Source organism: Etheostoma cragini, chromosome 11, assembly GCF_013103735.1.
Source record: "Etheostoma cragini isolate CJK2018 chromosome 11, CSU_Ecrag_1.0, whole genome shotgun sequence".
NCBI lineage: Eukaryota > Metazoa > Chordata > Actinopteri > Perciformes > Percidae > Etheostoma > Etheostoma cragini.
Window position 1 is genome coordinate 4,986,570 of NC_048417.1, and position 20,266 is coordinate 5,006,835.

The 20,266-nt window shown below is 39.4% G+C and overlaps 5 protein-coding genes across 6 annotated transcripts in view; 2 read left to right on the forward strand and 3 right to left on the reverse strand.

Moving 5' to 3' along the window:
* LOC117953130 (gamma-crystallin M3-like) overlaps positions 1-6,616 on the reverse strand; it is a 26,058-nt gene extending 19,442 nt beyond the window's left edge. The window contains exon 1 of the mRNA XM_034885952.1: positions 6,560-6,616. Coding sequence (XP_034741843.1) covers positions 6,560-6,568 — 9 coding nt within the window. The 5' untranslated portion in view covers positions 6,569-6,616. The remainder of the gene's footprint in view (positions 1-6,559) is intronic.
* On the reverse strand, positions 2,181-3,404 carry LOC117953124 (gamma-crystallin M3-like). Of its 2 annotated transcripts, none has more exons than XM_034885921.1 (3): positions 3,255-3,404; positions 2,901-3,149; positions 2,181-2,765 (listed from the first exon to the last, which is right to left on the reverse strand). In XM_034885921.1, exons 1-3 carry the CDS (start codon positions 3,306-3,308, stop codon positions 2,484-2,486), a joined length of 585 nt encoding a protein of 194 aa, XP_034741812.1. In that variant the 5' UTR covers positions 3,309-3,404; the 3' UTR covers positions 2,181-2,483. The 2 variants fall into 2 exon arrangements, with proteins under 2 accessions (XP_034741812.1, XP_034741813.1); XM_034885922.1 differs by having other exon boundaries at positions 3,300-3,323.
* Positions 5,333-6,619, reverse strand: LOC117953135 (gamma-crystallin M3-like). Its single transcript, XM_034885959.1, has 3 exons — positions 6,560-6,619; positions 6,156-6,395; positions 5,333-5,654 (listed from the first exon to the last, which is right to left on the reverse strand). The coding sequence occupies exons 1-3, from the start codon at positions 6,566-6,568 to the stop codon at positions 5,379-5,381; spliced, it is 525 nt and encodes a 174-aa protein (XP_034741850.1). The 5' UTR covers positions 6,569-6,619; the 3' UTR covers positions 5,333-5,378.
* Positions 6,620-10,101: 3,482 nt separating this feature from the next.
* Positions 10,102-12,324, forward strand: crygs4 (crystallin, gamma S4). Its single transcript, XM_034886004.1, has 3 exons — positions 10,102-10,110; positions 10,616-10,885; positions 11,933-12,324. The coding sequence occupies exons 1-3, from the start codon at positions 10,102-10,104 to the stop codon at positions 12,203-12,205; spliced, it is 552 nt and encodes a 183-aa protein (XP_034741895.1). The 3' UTR covers positions 12,206-12,324.
* Positions 12,325-13,043: 719 nt separating this feature from the next.
* LOC117953132 (gamma-crystallin B-like) lies at positions 13,044-15,712 on the forward strand. Its single transcript, XM_034885956.1, has 3 exons — positions 13,044-13,151; positions 13,516-13,758; positions 15,410-15,712. Exons 1-3 carry the CDS (start codon positions 13,134-13,136, stop codon positions 15,680-15,682), a joined length of 534 nt encoding a protein of 177 aa, XP_034741847.1. The 5' UTR covers positions 13,044-13,133; the 3' UTR covers positions 15,683-15,712.
* Positions 15,713-20,266: the final 4,554 nt, after the last annotated feature.

Sequence of the window (20,266 nt, forward strand, 5' to 3'; positions counted from 1 at the left end):
ATACACACCAAGTTATCCTATTGCTAGAGTTAGCACCCAACAGGCTTTAACAGGGCAAGTTTTAAACGTGTTTTTAGCCTCTAAACTTGTTAAAAATGTCATTAAAAGTGCACAGTGTACAGTGATTCCTTCCCAGTGAACACAGTAAATCTGACTGCAGTAGATGTGAAAGAAATACATGAAAGTTGTGTTAGTTCAGCTATGTTTAGTTCCTGTGTTAATACTGCAAGGAGTGCTTCGGAACCGTTTAAAAAACTACAACACAGAAAAGAGATACAAACATATTTTCAAAAATGAGCAAATGCTTATTTTTTAAGCATACCTTATTCACCTTATTTAATCACTGAATAGATAGCCCACATAGTTTTGTTTCATCTCTTTTCTGTGTTGTAGTTTGTAGACGGCCCCTAAGCTCTCTAACTACTGTCTCAAAACCGGAACTAAACAGAGCTTAATTAGCACAACTTTCATGTATTTCTTTCACATTTGTTCCCTCGGAAGGAATCACTTCACATAAATAGGCACTTATTATGACATTTTGAACATGTTAAGAGGCTAAAAACAGGTTTAAAACTTGCCCTGTTCAAGTCTGTTGGGTGCTAACCTCAGCAGGATGATAACTCAGTGTAGGCAGCACCGATTGGTTTTGTTTTTCTCTCTACTGACAGCACTCCAAATATACATACAACAGACCTACATGTTGGAATTGACCGGAATTCTATTTTAAGGCTTTTATTTATATAGGACAGCTGAAGAAATGAAAGGGAAGAGAGAGGGGGAATAACATGAAGCAAAGGGCCACAGAACAGAGTTGAACCTGCGGCCGCTGCGTCAAAGAGTACACCTGCGTATATGACGGCCAGAAACATAGATTTCTGACCGTTATCTTTCCCGCTAGTCTTCCTAAACCTCTTCTGTTTCCCTGTCCCCTACCCTTTGCTCACTCATTACCTTGTTAAATATAATTAAGCAGCTTATAAGTATAGGCTACAGCTCAGGAACGTCTTTGTGAAAGATGTGAGGGGTTGCCAAATCAAATTATAAAATGGAAGTCTGCAGCCCCCTGTTTATTATTCTCTATTCAGATCCTCATAGATAACTGCAACCATGTATTTCTGTGCCCGCTCAAAATGTGCCCCAATCAGTGTTACAACAAAGCTTAGTAAAAAAAAAACAGGTTGCTTGACTTATTTTTTACTTGTTTAAAAAAAGTTTACATTAATTCTAACAACTCCCTTTAGTCATATTGAATTAATTTCCATCCTGAACACAAGCGTGACAGTGAACTATTATTGGCTATAGAAAACACCCAGTACTAAGAGCTGCACAGTCTGCCTCCTCAGTGGTGTATTCATAGACTTTTTATTTCAGTGATTTCTTCTATTCCACTGTTGAAGTATGCATTCACATAATACTGCATATATTGTTCAGTGTGGTTCATTCTACCTCTGTTTCTTTTGTTTATTCTTCTTATTCCGTAGCATTGCAGCAACAGATGAATGGTTTTTTATGTAGTAAGTGGAATGCACTTTGTGGTGATGGTCAACTCATTTCAATGAGAAAAAGCATTTGAGGTATTTTGAATTGAATATGTTTGGTATGACGACAAAGGCCACAAGCCGAATTGCGGCCTTATTCACAGCAGAGCTTTGATTGTCTGCCCGAACCCGATGGGGCCAGATTATTACTTCCCAAAAAAGAATTGGGTCAGGTTAGCACAAATCTCAAGTCCATAATAATGTATGAAGCTGTGCATTGCTGTGTGTGGCCGGCATCGCCTGGATATCTATCTATCACTTTACATAGATTAAAAAAAGCTGTTGAAATTCACGCTTTAAAAAAGGGCTCAGGCCCAAAACCGCCGCAGTGGTTTGGGCTTGGAGAGAAATTTCGGGTAACGACGGACCTGAGTTTGTGGGCCCGGTCATAGCTCTAATTTGCACCAGACATGGTGACTGCTCTTGACATTTGGTAACAGAGGTATATAAAACACAATATCGATGAATCAGTTCCATTAAAAGGATTGGATCACAGTTTTCTGAGTCTGTCTTAAAACAATATTCAAATGCCCATGTTGAATGTTTTTGCTCCCTGTGTGAAGATAAAAATCCAACATTTAAAGCAGTTACAGTCTTTTAAGAAATGTGTAGAAAATCTTACAGCAACTTTTTTTTAATCCATTTTGAAATTTTATTTTTAATGTCACGTGCATCAAATATGACATAACACATTTCATAGTTATAAGAAGAAGAAGTCTTAACTTGATTGTGAGACACAGTTATTATAGTAGCAGCATTCACTACAGCTCAATATGTCCTTTGACATACCGTAAAAGTTGGGTGCTGATAATTCATGCAATTTCTGTCTCTCATGTCTAATCTGTGCCCATAATTTCTGCCCGGCTCACTGGTTCGTGTTTTGAAACTCGATAAATTAAAACTTCTTTTTTAATATTGGTTGAAGTCTCGAGCCTGTTCTGTTCTTTAACACGAGTCCATGATACGTCGCATGGATCCAATCCTCATGTCCATGGGACCCATTCCCATGTCTCTCATGCTCCTGTACTCTCCGGGCCTCAGGTACAGCATCCTGCCTCTGTATTGGGGCTGCTCGTACATCAGCCAGTGGCCGTCCATCACGTGAGCAGACTGGCAGTCAGACATGCGGAAACGATCCTGGATGTTCTCGCAGTCGTCTGTCAGCTCATTCATCTGACCTCTGAAGTTCTCCCTCTCGTAGATCCTCATCCTGAATGGGCCTCTGTGCTGTAAAATGAGACGTGAAGAGACAGAAAATCAGTTAATAATTAAAAAAGGTTTCTACTGTGCTGTGTTTGAGAGTTTACATTTACGCCTTCCGTTTCTGTCTTTAACCGGATGAGTCAACACAGCGCTTCCTACCGTGGGGATCATGCGGCTGGAACGGATGCAGTCACTCATGGTCATACCCATCAGGCGCTGGTTGTCGGGGTACTCTCCCCTCCTCGCCAGCATCTGGTGGCCCATGAAGTTTGGACGTTCATAGACCATGAAGCAGCCGCTCTCCACCCTGCAGGAGTTGCAGCGGCTCAGATAGGAGGTCAGCTCGGCACAATCGCTGCTGGTCTCATAGGAGCGACCCTGGAAGTTCTTGTCCTCGTAGAAGATGATCTGGAAATAAACAACACATTTAAAAAACAATTTTTTTGCGGTACATAATCTGAAATGATCAAATTATTTATCAAGCTATATTACAACATCAGAGTGCTCTCTTACTTTGCCCATTTTGGTGGTCAGTCCTATCCCTGATTGCACTGGTACTTTGCCCATCCCAACTGTGTCACTTTTATACCCACCATGATAGCGAAATGATCTATGAAGCCATTGTTTTGAATATCTTACTCAGCAGCGTAGCATACAGGGCCATGATGTTTGTTAAATCGGTCTGTAAATGGTTATTATTCTAGACTGTATGCACCTGGTGCGGTGCCAACTGAAGGGGCACTCCTGTGGGGGCACAGGTGGGCAACAGTAGCAAATGTATCAGCTGCGTCCCTTTGTGCTGTCTGTGATGACGGATTAACTGTAGTGCAGTTAGAGACAAACCTGCGCCACTTGTACAGGAAGTATTTCAATTTTTCTAATACTTTTAACTACGCACCACATCAATGGATCTCCCTGCCCAAGGCTACAGGAGATGCAAGCTCCGTTAACAGTTTTAAAAGACAATAAAACCTTATGAAAACAATCAAAAAGCCTCTCACTCTCGGTTTGTTTTTATTTAAAGAATTTCTTGGGGCATTTTCTGCTCTTATTTGTAAGATCTGAAGACATGAACTGGAGAGAGAGTGACATGCAGCAAAGGCATTAAAAACGGAGACAGAAGGGGGAATGACATGCAGTTGTGACAAACCTGTTTATTATTTTTTCATTGCAGTTATAAATTAAAACACAGTATGATTAAAACAATCAAAAAGCAAATTATATGAAAGTATCACAGTGGCTGACTAACTCCTATGTCTTCTTTTACAAACTTTGGCCTCCAGATTTTCTTATACACCCCCAAATTGCCTCTCAATATAAATGTTAATCCCTCCATGGACATACATTGCACCATATTCTTGATCAAAGTACCAATGACATGCAGCAAAGGGCCTATGGTCAGAGTTGAACCCTGGCCCGCTGCATCGAGGCGTAAACCTCTATATATGGGCGCCTGTTGTATCGACTGTGCCATCTGGGCGCCCACTCTTCATTTGTTTAATTATTATCTTATACATGTTATATTGTCCTTTAGGTTCCAATGGAAATAAGCATGTTTTTTTATCTTTGTGATTTTTAAATTCAGCCCATGTATCTACTGCTGTGCATTGTTGTATGTGTCTTATTTTTTGAAATCATCAAATAAATGTAAAATGTCTAACTTTCACATATTCTATACATTTTACCTGTTCTTGGTAGAGTTGACAAAGCAGGCGCACATAAATAGAGGTTTGCTTTTCATTATCATTCCCCCTCTCTTTCCCCCTTCCATGTCTTCACTGTCTTTAGAAAATAAAGGCCTGAAATGTGCCTCCCAAAAAACAGCAAAAAGCAAGAACAGATAAAACCAATAGAGGATGTGAAAGTTAGACATTTTAAATGTATTTGATGGTTTTAAAAAATAAAATACAACAATACATACAACATACATACAACATACATACAACTGTGGTCTCCAGATTTTCTCATACACCCCCAATTTGCCTCTCAATATAAATGTTAATCTCTCCATGGACATACATTGCACCATTGCTTCCATTTTCTTCCAGATGAGAGCTATAGTCTTTTTTTGCATGTGGTACAGCTAAATCAATACATGTATATAGTGTTCTTGGGGTTTCAGATTCCGATTTGTTGGATACAGGGGCAGCAAAAATCCTTTAGGGGCGAGTGGAACATTCTGAGACAAGATCCCCATGGTTTTATGGATCACCTCCCTTCAGAAGGTTCTGATTTGGTCCCACTACCAGACACTGTTCCTTCAGCCTCATTGCATTTAAAACAAACTAGTTGTAGTTTTATAATAATAAAAGTTTTACATTTTAACTGGTTCACGATGCATCCTTACATCCCTAAACTACAGTTTGTATCTTTCCTGTATTTCTATATCTATACCTCACTGCCATGTTATTAAGCAGGTGTATAATTTTTAAATTAAGTTCGTAAAATGGTAATAGGGCCAAACAATGTGTGATTAAGCTAGATGATTATTATGTACTTGCTCAATTTAAAATGTCAGTTATGCAGATTTAACTCGCAGACACAAAAAAAAGCCCATCTTCTCTTTGACACATGACAACACAATGACAAGGTGATGTTTGATTCCTCTCATTTTATTCAACAGTTTTTTTTTCTGCTTCAACAGGAGTCCATTATACGCCTGGCGGAGCTAAGCTTCATGCCGCTGAATCCCACATCTCTCATGCTCTTGTACTCTCCGGGCCTCATGTACATCATCCTGCCTCTGTAGTGGGGCTGCTCGTACATCAGCCAGTGGCCGTCCATCACGTGGCAGGACTGGCAGTCGTTCATACGGTAACGGTCCATGAAGTTGACGCAGTCGTCCATCAGCTCGTGACTCTGGCCCTGGAAGTTCTCCCTCTCGTAGATCTTCATCCTGAACTGACCTTTGTGCTGTTGATGAATACAAAAAGGCGGACGACAGCCTGGGAAGAATTTAGGTAGCAACTTTCCTGCTTTCATTGAGAAATGTGTTTAAATGCCATGCTGTTTTTGGAACAATTACTTTTAAGCACACATTTTAGGGAACCAGCAAAAAAAAGTCATAAAACTATATTCAGGCACTCAGAAGCACCGGACGTCTCAAGCCATCACACATTGATGTAGTTTTAAATGTCTTGCCAAATGAATTAAGGGCCTTTTCTTTTATGTATCCAACCTTGAGTGCCCACATACACGTTTGAATGAGGCTTTTGGTCATTACTCTCCCTCCGCTCCGTGAACTTGATTACCTTTCACAAGCACCGGGGATTCAACAGATACCGGACGCACTCCTGCTACTTTTTTCTTTTAAAAATTGCAATTGATTTGACAATTTTAAATTAATATTGTATGAGTTAGACATTAAAGATGACTCGTTTCTATCAATATTTCTCCTTCAAAATCTTTGCATACCTGGGGAATTAAACGGCAGGAACGGATTGAGTCACTCATGCCAAAAGACACGTAGTCGGAGTACTCTCCTCTCCTCAGGAAGTACTGGTTTCCCATGTAGTTGGGGCGGTCGTAGACCATGAAGCAGCCACTCTCCACCCTGCAGGACTGGCACCTGCTCAGGTAGGAGGTCATGTCAGAGCAGTCGCTCATGCACTCATAGGAACGACCCTGGAAGTTCCTCTCCTCGTAGAAGGTAATCTGTTGAAAAAGAAAAAACAGTAAGAACGGATTTCTCCATTTAAAATGTACCTTTGTAAGCTTAGATGGCTTCATGTCCCACTGTTATATTTTTCTTCCACTTGTTTACATTGAGTGCTTCCTAAACGGAAAAGTGCTTGTTTTCAGGTCTACTCTCTACAAACCTTGCCCATGTTTGATGATCTGTGTTTGTAGGAATCTGTCCACCAACCTGTGGCTGCCAGGCGGCTTTTATACTTTATACACGCTGTAACAGGGTATTGTTATTTAAATGACGTGGAAGCTGATGAATAAGCAGCTCTGTGATCTCTGTTAATTTCATTTGTGCCATCATGATCCAGAACAAAAGGGAGGGGGAATGGTTGGAAGACACAAGGCAGGAGAGAGTAGCAAGAAAAACCAAGCTTCAGTTCATATATTTCTCAGACTAGAGAGGAATATAGTGACAAAAAAATGGAGTCTGTCTGAATGGATTTATCATGCTTTGTTTGAATGTGGCACGAGTTCAGACCGTAGATGTCTTAAGAAAAGGGATTACGCATTTCAAATGGCTAAAGGTCCATTTTATTCCATTTACTTCCCATCTCCATCGTTATACATGCACCTAAACCAAAGTAAGCATTAGGTGAGGCTGACAAATGAAGCTTTGGGCGTGGCCTGATCTCTTAGTAAACAGAGTCTGTTAATTTCAGATCCATTTAATCTGAAGTCTCATCCCAAAGCATCTGGATGCCACGACACAGAACAGTTATATTTGGGGTTGTTTATTTTAATGCCAGTAAGACCTAAATGCCATAGACATTAAACACATCCAGCTAATGCCAGCTTGTGTGTATTGATTTACCATTTAAGGATTCAGATTGACTCAGTATATTTTGCTCACATTTGGAACAGCTTACAATAGATGATATGAGTTTGTTTGTTTTGACTCAGTGGTTTTATGATAGGGATTATTTTACTTACTTTAGTATTGTTATGGCAGACTTTTTTACAGCAAACATTTTGACTTGTCAAAGCAGAAAAAACACGACGGCTCTAACAAAACAACTTACCAACTTGTTGGTAATGTTTATTCAGATCCTCATACTCAGCTAATCCTGCAAATCCAAGATTTCAGGTCAGTTTCCCCCCTGCAATGAGTGCCATTAATGTATAATGCAACAACAAAAGGCAGGTTTAATGAAGTCCTCAACAGATAAAAATACAAAGGAACAAAATTCTAACAAATTTCATCCTGAACTTCTAGTGGTTTGTGATTCACACCTTTTAAACCTTTAAACCACAACATCCCAGGTTCAAATCTTCTCTTATTCTGTTTTCCTTTGCTGCTATTGATCACAGATAGAATAAATATTATTGTGTGGCCACGTGTTATTATTCCGTAGCCTCGAGTTATTATTTTGTGGCCACATGTTAACAGACTTTTGTTCCAGCCGAATGGATACACATATCCGAGCAAACCCATAGGCAATGAGTTATGAATGAAGTTATGTACACCTGTGCTTTCCTCGATATGACACATCTTTTCTGCGACTGTTCATCTGAGGAGATGACTCTAATCGTGATTGAACTTTTCCTTTGAAAAGTCTTACGTTAGCGTGATGTTCGGTTTATTTTATTTTTTGTGTAATAGGTTTAATAATTCATTTCATTTCAATTCATTCATTTCTTGAATTTCAATTCAAGACCCAGGATGACCTTTTCTCATCCCTTGTTCACATTGAATTTTCATGCTATTGCTTAACTTGCAATTTGTATTACCAACTGGTCTCCTGCAGAAAGTATAAGACAAGACGCTCATGAGTACGAAATATTAGAATTATTTTACTAATTTTAGATACTGCTTTGCCCTCATGATATTCTGTAATCTCATCCTTCAAAATGAAGACAATTTAGCAAATAATGTCCCATCCCACAAAAAAGTCCAATATAGACCCATTGACAAGAAAATAATCATCTGACAGGGTAGAACTTAATGAAAACAATACACTCAGTTGTCATTAAAGATGGCTGTGAGCCTTTATGAGTGTCACTTTTGAAAATTCTTTAATATGAGGCCATCACATGTGGACAAAGGGAAATCAAACTTGATTAAACAATTTTGCTAATATGCAAATCAAGCCAATGTTGATGACAATAGATTTCACTCATCTGTATATTCTGCATTTCTGTATAAAAGCACAACACAGCTGCAGCTGGATGGGAGGCAAATAACATCATTAACAATGGGAAAGGTAAGAAGCAGATGCTTTTTTCAGAGGTTTTAAAGATCTTTTAGGCTGTAACTATAGAGAGGCAAAGTCTCTCCCCTTCTGGTGGACCTCATTTTCACTTAATATTTTTCCTGTAAAACTTTCTCAATTCCTCTAATGAAAAAAAGGATAAAAATAATAGTAAAATGTTGGCTGACTGAGTTCAGTCTTCAGAAGAGGCGTGAGAGCGAGTGTCATTCAGAACACCAGACAAAATAAGAGTTTTCTTGCACAATGTTATGGGTAAAATTATTGTTTTTCTCTATTAAATTGTTTTTTTGATCGCCAAAATCAAAATCACGATAAAAAATAAACTAATAAACAGTAAATGCTGTTTTTGGTTCACTTCCTGTATTTGGGTCGGATCGCGTTCTCACCTGAAGTAAACTGAACTCTAGTTCACTTGGAATTTTAAAGCGCAACACACAGAGAGTGATGCACGCAATTATCCTGAAAATGTACTTCCGTTGACAACACTTCCTGGTTTCTCACATACATGTAGCTGAAGCAACCAATCAGACGCTAGCAGAACTTAGACTGAGGTAAATGTGATGAAAACCAGAGAGGTAAATTCTGGAAATTCTCATTACAGCTGATGTAAAAGTGTTCTTTTTATAATTGTCTATTCTTCTAGAAAGCATTTGAGTTTAAGTTCAATATTCAGCATTTGAGTTTAAGTTCAATATAACCAGAACTTAATAGTGTGTGTTACCAGTCTCAGCTGTTTTCATCACTGCAGTTTAATTTTAGTATGTTCGTAAAGTGTAGATTTTTCCTTACAATGCATACATTTTGTGTAATTTAAAACAGAAACTTATATAGAAAATAAATAAAGCATGAGGATCAACTTTATTTGTGTAGCACCTTTCCTTAATAAAATGCAGCTCAAAGTTTATAGCTTACACATTGACTGATTGAAATTTATTTCAAACATGTAAAACAAAACAGAAAGGGTCATACAAAAAATAATGATACTGTAAAAATTGAAAGTGTATTGACATACCTAAATGGCAACACATAATTTAAATGACAAAGTATCTTACAAAAAATAACTTATTTCTGATAAACATCTGTTACCATTTTTATTGAATTGACTCAATGAATATAATATCATTGAAATATTTTAGGATCAAAAATGTAAATTCATTAAGAAATTCAAAATAAAAAGGGAAATTAAGAATGAAATGCATTAAATTGCCGACAAACAAAACACACATATTAGAGCGGTGCAGGTCCGTTGGGTTTGAGCAGTGACTGAATCTTGGCACTGCTAAACAACCATTGTGTGTAGAAAGGCAATTCAGTGAATACGAACAATGGTGCAGACTCTAGATGAATATTTGGATTGTGATAAGTGTTACATGCACTGCTAACCATGCATTTAGCAGTATTGTCTCTGCCATGTGTAAAGAGTACTGCGTTCGTTACAGCATCTACTTTTTTAAGAGCTACAGATGGCGAAGGTGAGTACGGTATGTGTCTGAATGTGTTGTTAGGAGGTCATCGTTTGAGGCAAGAAACATAAAGGTCAGATGTTTTGTCCATAAGAATTTAAGAATGTTCAAACACCATGTTGGTAAAAAACGTATTTTTATTTAGGATATAAAAGTGTACAATCCTGTCTATAGGGATGTAACAATGCATCGTGAATCAGTTTAAACTCAACATAAATTTGGAAAGATTGCAAATCCGTTGAGATGAAGAGTTTAAAAAAATGAAGCAATTTTAAATGTTTGACTCCAGACGTCACTGTTCTTCTTAATTTTGGTTGTTCATAATAAAATACAAGTTCAGTTGCCCTTTGGATAAGGACATGTCTGTTGTTTTTGTGCAGTTTATATAAACAGGAAAAAAAAATTCAGTCATTTGTCTGCAACTCATTCTGTTAAAAAATGTATCCTGAGAAAATCGTATCGTAAAACCAAAATCGTGAATTGAATCGCAGGTTGATTGTATCGTTGAATCCTTAATCCTGTCTACGTTCTTTCTTTCCAGATTGTGTTTTACGAGGACCGGGACTTCCAGGGAAAGTCCTACGACTGCAAAGGCGACTCAGCCGACCTGCAGGGCTTCATCCGCCGATGCAACTCGGTCAAGGTGGTGGCCGGCTGGTGGGTTCTGTATGAGTGCAACAACTACATGGGCTACCAGTATGTCATTGGTCCAGGGGAATACAGTGACTACAGTCGCTGGATGGGCTTCAACGACTGTGTCAGATCCTGCAGGATCATCAAAAACGTAAGTTACAAAGTGCCATTAAAAAAAAAAAAACTTATATGTGTCCGGTTGCAACCTGAGATTCTCAGCCAAAGTCTCTGCTAGCGGCTCCAAATCCGGACTGAGGACCCAGGGTGACCGGGCTTTTTTTTAAGGCTCACTCTTTCTGGAACAATCTCCCTGGGGAGATCAGGGACATCCTTATCCTCTTTTAACCCTCTAAGTTTTAATAGCAATTTGATTTATTAAATCTTTTCAAATTCACCTTTTAAGGGTATTTGAATATAACCTGTGTTGCGGGGGTCTCCAGGTGTGGCATACCCAAATATTCAGAACAAACTCAGCTTTCTGTATAGTGAGCCCCAAATTTGTCCTAGAGCAATGTTTTAGATATAATTTTGGCCCAAAAGCTAAAATCTTAGCTGTCTGAAATTCTTTTTATGTCTTTTTTTAAAAATAAATTTGAACGTATTGTTTTGGTGCTTGAAATGTGTTTACACTATAGATTTGGACAATTCTGGAAATCTTATATTGTTTTATTGTACCTGTTTTCTTGTGTTGCTCCTTTCTTAATGCTTTAAAACTTTTGATTTGTTTTTAAATTGTTTTGATTGTTTGTCTGCCATTTTATTTTTGTCTTCTTAAATATTTAGTGAGTAATTCTTTATATTAACGAGCATCGTGGAGCACATTCAAGCCATTGCCAAATGAGTTGCTAGAAAGCTAATTAAGACTAACAGCACCAACCAGCTCTCTCTGGATTTCTTAGTATGGCCATGTTCAGAATATTGGGATGTCAGTGTCCTCCTTGGCTACTAGCAACTGCGTGGCGGTGGAAGGGTGGGGGTGGGTAAGGTTGGGGGGGCCGATCGCTATCACGGAAAACTTGTATCATGTAGACCCGTTGACAGTGTTGTTGTCATTACTTAGAATTCCTCATGAGGAAGAGAGAAAATACACACTGTAGCTTTTAATACTTTGTAACTTTGTTAAAAGTTTTGTGTTATTATTGTTGTTATTATTATTATTATTATAATAATACATCGTTTCTGACTGTTTTGGTTTCAGGCCAAAGCGCCGTACAAACTGAGGCTGTTTGACCGGCCAAACTTTGACGGCCAATCTTTGGAGGTGACAGAAGACATGAAGTCTATCCAGGAGAAATGGCTCAGACGTGAAGTCCAGTCCTGCAAGGTCCTGGAGGGCTCCTGGATCTTCTTTGAACATCCCAACTTCTGCGGTCGTCAGTACCAGCTGGAGAAGGGGGAGTACCGACACCACTCAGAGTGGGGAGCTCTCAAACCAACTGTGGGCTCCATCAAAATAATCACTGAGAAGTGAAAGTTTCTTGTAAATCAATGTGATACATTGACTTAACATTAAAATTTGACCCTAATGATTGTTTGTGTTTGTGTGAGGTTTAATTCTTCTCTTATCCAATAAAATATAACATAGAGAAAGATTTAGAACAATGCTTTTTATTATTTATTTTGGCAATACAGGTAGAGATTACAGATTTTCAAGTCCTCTCTAAGATTTAGGGGAACATTCTCCTAATTGTCCAGTTTAATAGGTTTAATAGTTTTAGCTAAAATAATGCAAAACAACTTTAAAAAGAAGCAATTTAATTATTTGCTTCTTTTTTTCAGTCCAGAACCCAAACATATCCAGTCTACTGTGATGTAGAACAGAAAAAGGTACAGAGTGGGCACTTGATGTTGAAAAAACATCAAGTCAACATGAAACATAGACATAAAAAACAAGTGGAAAATTCAAATTAAAAACTTGATGTCCATTTGACATCAACACACTGTGTTATACAAGTAATAAAATGTTTGTTGAAAATTTGTAACATAACTGGCATCGCTCTAGCTACCAGTCAACACCCTGTACTTTAGGTTATACTGGGACTTGAACCAGTGACCCTCCAATTTCCAACCCAACCCTGTGGCACAGATGTTGAAGCCTGTCCAACAGAACTATGCATCAGCCTCAGTATCATCTGCAGAAGAGACAATTTTATTGGATCAAATTGTTTCTGGAATCAGGCATTGAGCGATCAAAAGGTCAGCCTTTGCAGTCGTGAGTGTATACAGCCAAGCCTTTTTAAAACAAGAGCGTCAGCCTTTCTGCACATATAATGCTGAGGCAATTAAAATGACAATGATGGCCTGGCGGTGCACTTCAGTGTGTCCACGTACACTGCATATATAAATCTGGACCGGGCCTGTAGGCAATATTGTGAATGTGAAAGTTCTGATTAACAAATATGGAGCGTGTGGGAAAGGTACAGTAGGCAAACATTTGATAAAGCCTGTGACCAACTGTGTAAGTGAGAACGCGATCCAACCCAAATATAGGAAGTGAACCCAAAAATTATATTTGGTGGGTTTGAAAAAGTGCAGTCTAAATGCACCGGCACCATCTGAAAAATGCAACAATGTTGCAACTTCACCCCGAATCGCACAAACTCTACTACTCTACTCTAGGTGTGCCCTAAAACTCCAGCGTCCACCTTGACCTCTTCGGACTCAAGTCACTTAAGTTCCTTCAGTTAATTGATTTGTTGTCTTGTCAGCTGTGCATTTACACCAGTTATATTCCAATCTCTTGTAATTATTATCCAATGACCACCCTTTGTCCTCTTCCAGATCACGTTTTATGAAGACACAAACTTCCAAGGTCGCTATTATGAGTGCACCAGTGACTGTCCTGAGCTGAACACCCACTTCCGCCGCTGTAACTCTGTCCGTGTGGACAGCGGGGCCTGGGTTCTGTATGAGAGGCCCAACTACCGGGGATACCAGTACATCCTGACCATGGGGGAGTACCCTGATTACCAGTACTGGATGGGCATCAACGACAGCATCAGGTCCTGCCGGATCGTACGAAATGTAAGTTCCTACATTTGAGAAGCCTTCCACCAGCTACACTTAATCAATGGCAAAACTGCGGGTAGGGCGCAGAGCACAGAGGCAAGGCCCAACCAATTCCAGAACATTCCTGCCCTGTGCCTTGCCTGAAAGGTCATCAGCAACAAGGACAAAATTAAAATAATTTGAATGCAGCACTGGTTAGCCCACACCGACATGTTGGTGTCTTTCTTGTCTCGCATTGCCAGACCTTCCTCCATAGCGCTGCAGAAGACAGTGTGGCTTGTCCACACATCATTACCGGATAGGAGAAAAACCTGCTCTGGTTTATTGGCATTTCTTTAAACCAATCACAATTGTCTTGGGCGGTGCTAAGCGCGGGGCTTCTGACAAACAGCATCAGGAAGGAACTTGTTTGGTGGAAGATGTGCATGTAAGGAGGCAGCTCTGGAACTAAAATGGCTGTTGTGCGTTTGATGAGAATTTTGCTTAAAAAAAGAGAAATATAATTTGATTGGCTGTTTTAGCTTGAAGGATGTTTTCCAAAATGACATCGACTTTAGATTGCCAACACAAAGAAAGCAGCAGGTGATGAACAAAACCGGCAAAACCTCCGGCAGCCCCCGGAACAATCGTCGTCAATGAAACGGCGTCAATATAAAGCACTGTCTTTCCAACTTTACCAGTGTGAAAAGCCTCACGAAACCTGTTTGATGGTTTATGTTAGAGAAAGATTTTTGTCTGAATAGTCAAAACAACTTGAAGGACTGGACTTTATTGACATTTGAACCAAATTATGATCTGTTTTTGTTGCCTGCACCTGACCTAACGCGAGATGCAAAGCTCTGGTCTTTGAAAGCTCCAATACATCCAACTTGGCACTTCATAATGAGCTAGATGAGCGCTTCCCATCGCTGAATACAGTAATTTCAAGAACAGATTAAGAAAGAGAGTCCGGTTACATTTTTGCAAACTCAAACATTTTAAGCATTAGCGATGGGAATTTCGGAATCAACACTTTTGTTCCCGGGAATAGCTTGATCCCAAATAGCTAGCCATTAGCAAATGACGCGTATACTTGAGCATTGCTCGGGGATGCAGCTGTGTCATGGCAGGTGTGTTGCTCAGGACCCAAAGAAGTGCAGTGTCGAGTGTGAAGTTGTTTGGATGAGCATGTCTCCAGAAAGCTGAAAGCAGCAATAGCTGAGACCAAACGATCGTTCCGTTCCCAACAGGCACGTTTGTTAATGCACACGTTTTTGTGCAACTCATCCAGTTCTGCGATGGAAATGCTTAAAAGTCATAAACGTGGACATCTTTCCTATCTCTTCCATCTGACATGATGGGAATGGGGCATAAAATCATATGCTTTGTATGTTGGACTATCCACCCAAACCACCTCACATCGCAACTCAATAGGAGGTGGATCTTTTCAAAATTAGTAATTTATAAACTGAATTTATAGAAGACGTGGTTGGATATTTAATGAAGACAGATTTAAATATCTAAAAGAAAAAACTGAATTCCTTAGTTTGTATTCAGAAGTTAAACAACTACTCATGCTCAAACCCAACAATATACTTTGTACATTTTATATTTTCTAATTTGTTTTGCTGTTGCAGCTGCTTGGTCACTTCTTGTAAAAAGATTAACTGAACTCCTGGTCTTGTAGGGGTCTGGTGCGTTTAGGATTTGTGTCTATGAGCGCCCTGACTTTAGTGGCCAGATGTTGGAGAGCACTGAAGATCTGAAGAACCTGCTGGAACGCTGGAACCTCCGGGAGATTAATTCCGCCCAAGTGCAGGATGGTGCCTGGGTCTTCTACGAGCTTCCCGAATACCGCGGACGCCAGTACCTGCTGGAGAGAGGACAGTACCGCCGCTTCACTGAGTGGGCAGCCATGAACCCCAGTGTGGGGTCCTTCCGCCGCGTCATCAACTTTTAGATGGTCTGTCTTTTGGTTAACGTTTTACACATCTGTTCTTTGATAATAAAAAAAGGATTGTGCTCAGTATGTTCTTCCATTCATTTTCTTTGTTTCTATTTGCCCTCTAAACAAGGGGGCCGACTGTATAGATGTGACTTACAAAGACATTCTGAGGCAATTCAAATAAACAAGACACACTTTCAAATATAATGCATAGTGTCAAATCTTACCAGAGATTAATTCAGGACACTTTGCAGATAGACTATGTCTAGAACACACTCTATAATTTACATTTTACCCAAGAGCAAGTGCTCACAGCAGCAAGGAAAAACTTTCTTTGAACAGGCAGAGACCTCGGACAGAACAGGACTCTTGGTGGTTGGCCATCTGCTTCAACATTTAATCTGATGATTTCCATTAGACTGCAAAAGCACTTATGCAACATTTGACCCCTAAAAAAAACACCTGACCCCTAAATTAAACACACACACACACACACACACACACACACACACACACAGAGGGATTCAGAGATGATCACAGTCTTATTTTTATTGCTTGTCAACCTTATTTGAATGCTTTTGTACTGGAGTAGTCCGAATAATGGCCGTAGATTTCCAAAATAATTGCCTTACATCCCGGGCCTTCTGCTCTCTTGATGTTGGCCTTCTCAAATGGTTTGATTTGGGACAGGCCTGCTTGGTTCTTCTCGTGAATGATTGCAAAGATTTACAAAGAACATGTTTACGGAATGCTCTCTAACTGGGATGTTTTGGAGCCGATTGGTTGGATTGCTGTGGAAAAAGTTTCCATGGCGATACACTGGTAAAAGAGCTAATGAGGTTAACTATGTATCCAGCTAATTTATTATTTATTTTATGTGTATTTTTATATTATTGTACTTTTGCTTTTGTGGGGTGCAAATGTTCCACAAAAACAAGTTACTTCTCAAGACTAATTAGCAGAGCAATGTGGAGATAGGTCTGGTAATGCGTAACAAGGCAACTGGTAACAAAAAAGTTTGAATGGTTCCTCAAAGAAAAAAAACTATACTTAAAAAATATATGTTCAAACAAATGACATGCATTAACTGTTTCTGTAACCTGATGTTACATTCTTGAAACACAGCCTAATAAATGACTAGCTACCCCTCAGTATCCAAGGCCAGATAGTAACAGGTCCATGAGGAGTCCTTCATGTCTTTTCTCAGTACACAGACTCTGTGTACAATTAAGCTCAGCAGCGCCTCCGCCTGCAGAGGAAGCTCAGGGCTTTTAATGTCAGCAAGGGTATTTAAGCTCACATACTCACCTTCAACATTTCATCCTGGTGCAATGCCCTCACCACCAAACACAAAACGAAAACTCTCAGCAAAATAAATGGTTCACTTCTGGTAAGTGATAAGAAACTGAAAAACCAGGCTGACTTTTTAGAGATATGTTGTTCTCACATTACAGCAACTCAACAAACATATGATGATCTTATAGAATATGATGCATTGCTTTAGATTAAACTACCCAACAGTATATGAAGGAGTTAAAAATTAGCACAACTCTGAACATCTACCGCAGTGAAATGCATCATACAGTATTTTCACTGTTACAAGGATCCCCATTAGCTGACTCCTAGATGACAGCTAGTCTTGCTGGGGTCCAACACAACGTTTAATCAGACAATATTAAAATGTTCCATGACATATACAGAAAACACAGAAAAGACTGTGGTTTGGGTTTCTGCAATTCCTCCATATGCACAAACATGCACACTAGTAATTAATTCACTTCAGTCATTTCATTATCCCAAATGGGAAACTTGATAAAAAAAGACAAAAATGAACACATCTACAAATAAACAAAATGTACTAAAAACAGTATGTATGTATTTTGTGTAGATACAAAATACAGAACACAATTTTACACTATACTGCAGGAGCAATCCCGAAAAAAAAGACTATTTGTGCCAGTGTGTGTACACAGCTTTATTTTTAAAGTACTATGAAAATTTCAATGTAAAATATCCATCTGCGAGAAGAAAGCCTTGGACCCTTTCTTCTTTTTTGGAACTTTTTCCTTCGTTATTTGTTTGAACTGCTCACAATTCCAAACTTTTTTCCATTTAAAATAATTTTTTGTCAAAAGACTAAGCTTCACCTTGATGTTTAGCGACCTGGTGGGTTCAGCAAAGAACATGAAATCAGTGAATTAAGCCGAGTTATTGCACAGGAATCAAAGGAGTTTTTACTCCTATTGCTCTTACGCCGGGGTACTTTATATCTACGGCCTGAAAAGAGTTTTTCAAAAGTGGAGAAGGGTGGTTTTTGCAGTCTAATATAGACCGGGTAGAGTTCTTGCTGGTTAAAGATAGCTGTAAAGGGGTTCTGTGGGATACCTATCCCCTTACCAGCCAAGTTCTGAAGTCCTTTGTGTGTCTTTGAAAACATGCAACCACATAAAAACAAATACACATGTGCACTTAAGTAGTAACAACTAAGGTATTGCTATTGAGGTGCATGCACACCTTGTACATCTGTGCTCACAAACGTGTGTTGGTCCTCCTCTGGTCTTCAGGCTCAACGCATCCCACACTGGTGGGTTTGAACAAGTCTTATGACTCTCATCAGCTGATAGGAGTACAGCAGGGAGGTCACAGAGCTCAGCTAAACCTGTGGACAAAGAGACGCAGCTTGCTCATGATTCAGTGGGATTTGCCAGTAAGAGCCTGGAGCTTGCCAGGTCCTGTTAGTGCTGACGCTCAGCTTACTGGAACAACGCTGTGACACAAAGGGAGTCCAGCCAGCACGTTCTCCCAGCTGGAGTTATTCACCTCTATAGCCTCTTTGTTTATTGCAGCCCATGGGTGCTTTTAGTGGGTAACAGAAGAAAGAAAGAGAGGTGATTTAGGTGGAGAAACACATCAAATGGAGCCAGTGAGCACCCTCTTGTGGGGGATGTTTTGAGCTGCAGCCAAGATAGTCATGTGTACTTTTGATCTGAGGCTGTTTGATTTGAACTCTGCGCCTAATGCCAACCTTACCAACCCTTACAGTCTCATGGCAGTTTGGGAAATGGTCACGTAATTTGATATGTGTACACAAATATGTTTATCGTGTTTTTTTACTATTGTAGTTCAATGGAAATCCTCCTTTTGTGATCACAGCACAATTTTCAAAGAGAAGATGACGTAGCATTAGGAGCGTCTACAATAGCGAGTAGTTTGAAAGCCTGAAAATCCACGTATTGAGGTTGGTTCGGGTGGTAGGTGGGTCAAACAACACAGGACTTTCACCCAGAAGACAGGGGATCGTGTCCCGTTTGTCACGTTTCCTAAACCAACCATCACTTTCTTCTTTTACTAAACCCAACCATATTGTTGTTGTCCCACATCCTGTTATTGTTTCCTCAACCCAACCATCCCGTTTTTCTTCTCCTAAACCCAACCTGTCCCTGTGTATACAGCTATGCAATTGTTGCTATTATAAAATACGTGTTGATCATCACAAGAGGGAAAAAAACATGCTGACCATCTAAAAATAAACAAGATGAAGGTGTTCGTGTGCATAAATCAAATTGATTAAAGTACACAACCATTTCACAAACCACTGTGAGACTGGGTTGACCTTACACCAAACAACTTTTCAAGCTAATGCATTGTTGCAGACAAATTTCCTTGCTAGAGTTGGGGCGCGCTCCTGTTGTCTCATTCATTTGGTACAAGGTGGTCAAAAAACTCTGTCTGAGCTGTCTTAAGTCAGACTTTTTCCTGTCTTAACGTTCCGACAAAATCAATTGTGTTTGATATTATTTGTAAGTTTTAGGTCTTAATAGTAGTAGTAAATTCTTCTAGTGTGTGACTAAAAACTCAGCGACATTATGACAGATTGTCTTTAGATGTGAGATAGTGTCAGACTTTACGCCAAACCTTTGCCCTCATGCGAAATGCTTACAAAAAGTTGTAGAGTATTGTTTGGTTAAGATTTCCTTCTGTCCCAGCCTTTCAGGTCAAGTTTTTTGTTTCCCAGTAAGGTCAGGATTAAGGTTGTTTAATCATTGATCTTCATGGGATCTCCGGATGCCTTGTTTGTTCCAAAATCAATCCAAAAATCCAGATTTATTGATTCATGGCTGCAGGAAATTGTGTAGTGTTTAGTCTCCCAATCTACAGTAACATCTGTTTCATGTAGATGTTTTGTAATTCTTTGTAATTTCCATGAAGAAAAATCTCCTTTAACGTCAATACAAAAACACTCTGCATTTCTCTCTTTCCTCCAGCACAGTTATTTATACAGTAACTTGTGTGCATATGATTTGTCTCAGCAGCTCAGAGGAACTATGTTAATCCCAGGGAAAAGAATGTTGTTTCTATCTGCAAGAGTTACCTTGTATGGCAAGAATGGGTAGATGGGAGACGGGCGATGGACTTGATGGAGTAAAAGAGAGAGCGAGAGGGAGGAGAGAAAGGAAACACAGGGTCAAATAGATTAAACAAAATCTACTGCAGGGTTAAAAATAGCAGAGAGAAAGCTGCTAAAGTAGAAGTGTCCTATAGTGTTTATAACAACCTAATAACCGCCATGATTTACGCCAGTTGTTCTGAAAATGTACC

What these genes read in the sequence shown, in the direction of transcription:
- LOC117953124 (XM_034885921.1), bottom strand. Translation starts at nt 3,308, where the DNA reads ATGGGCAAAGTACCAGTGCAATCAGGGATAGGACTGACCACCAAAATG. An exon ending in TGACCACCAAAATGGGCAAA is followed by an intron (nt 3,150 to 3,254) that starts GTAAGAGAGCAC and finishes GTTTATTTCCAG; the next exon opens with ATCATCTTCTACGAGGACAA. An exon ending in CCAGCCGCATGATCCCCACG is followed by an intron (nt 2,766 to 2,900) that starts GTAGGAAGCGCT and finishes CTCATTTTACAG; the next exon opens with CACAGAGGCCCATTCAGGAT.
- LOC117953132 (XM_034885956.1), top strand. An exon ending in CCTGCCGGATCGTACGAAAT is followed by an intron (nt 13,759 to 15,409) that starts GTAAGTTCCTAC and finishes CTGGTCTTGTAG; the next exon opens with GGGTCTGGTGCGTTTAGGAT.
- crygs4 (XM_034886004.1), top strand. An exon ending in CCTGCAGGATCATCAAAAAC is followed by an intron (nt 10,886 to 11,932) that starts GTAAGTTACAAA and finishes TTTTGGTTTCAG; the next exon opens with GCCAAAGCGCCGTACAAACT.
- LOC117953135 (XM_034885959.1), bottom strand. An exon ending in CCTGCCGTTTAATTCCCCAG is followed by an intron (nt 5,655 to 6,155) that starts GTATGCAAAGAT and finishes ATTCATCAACAG; the next exon opens with CACAAAGGTCAGTTCAGGAT.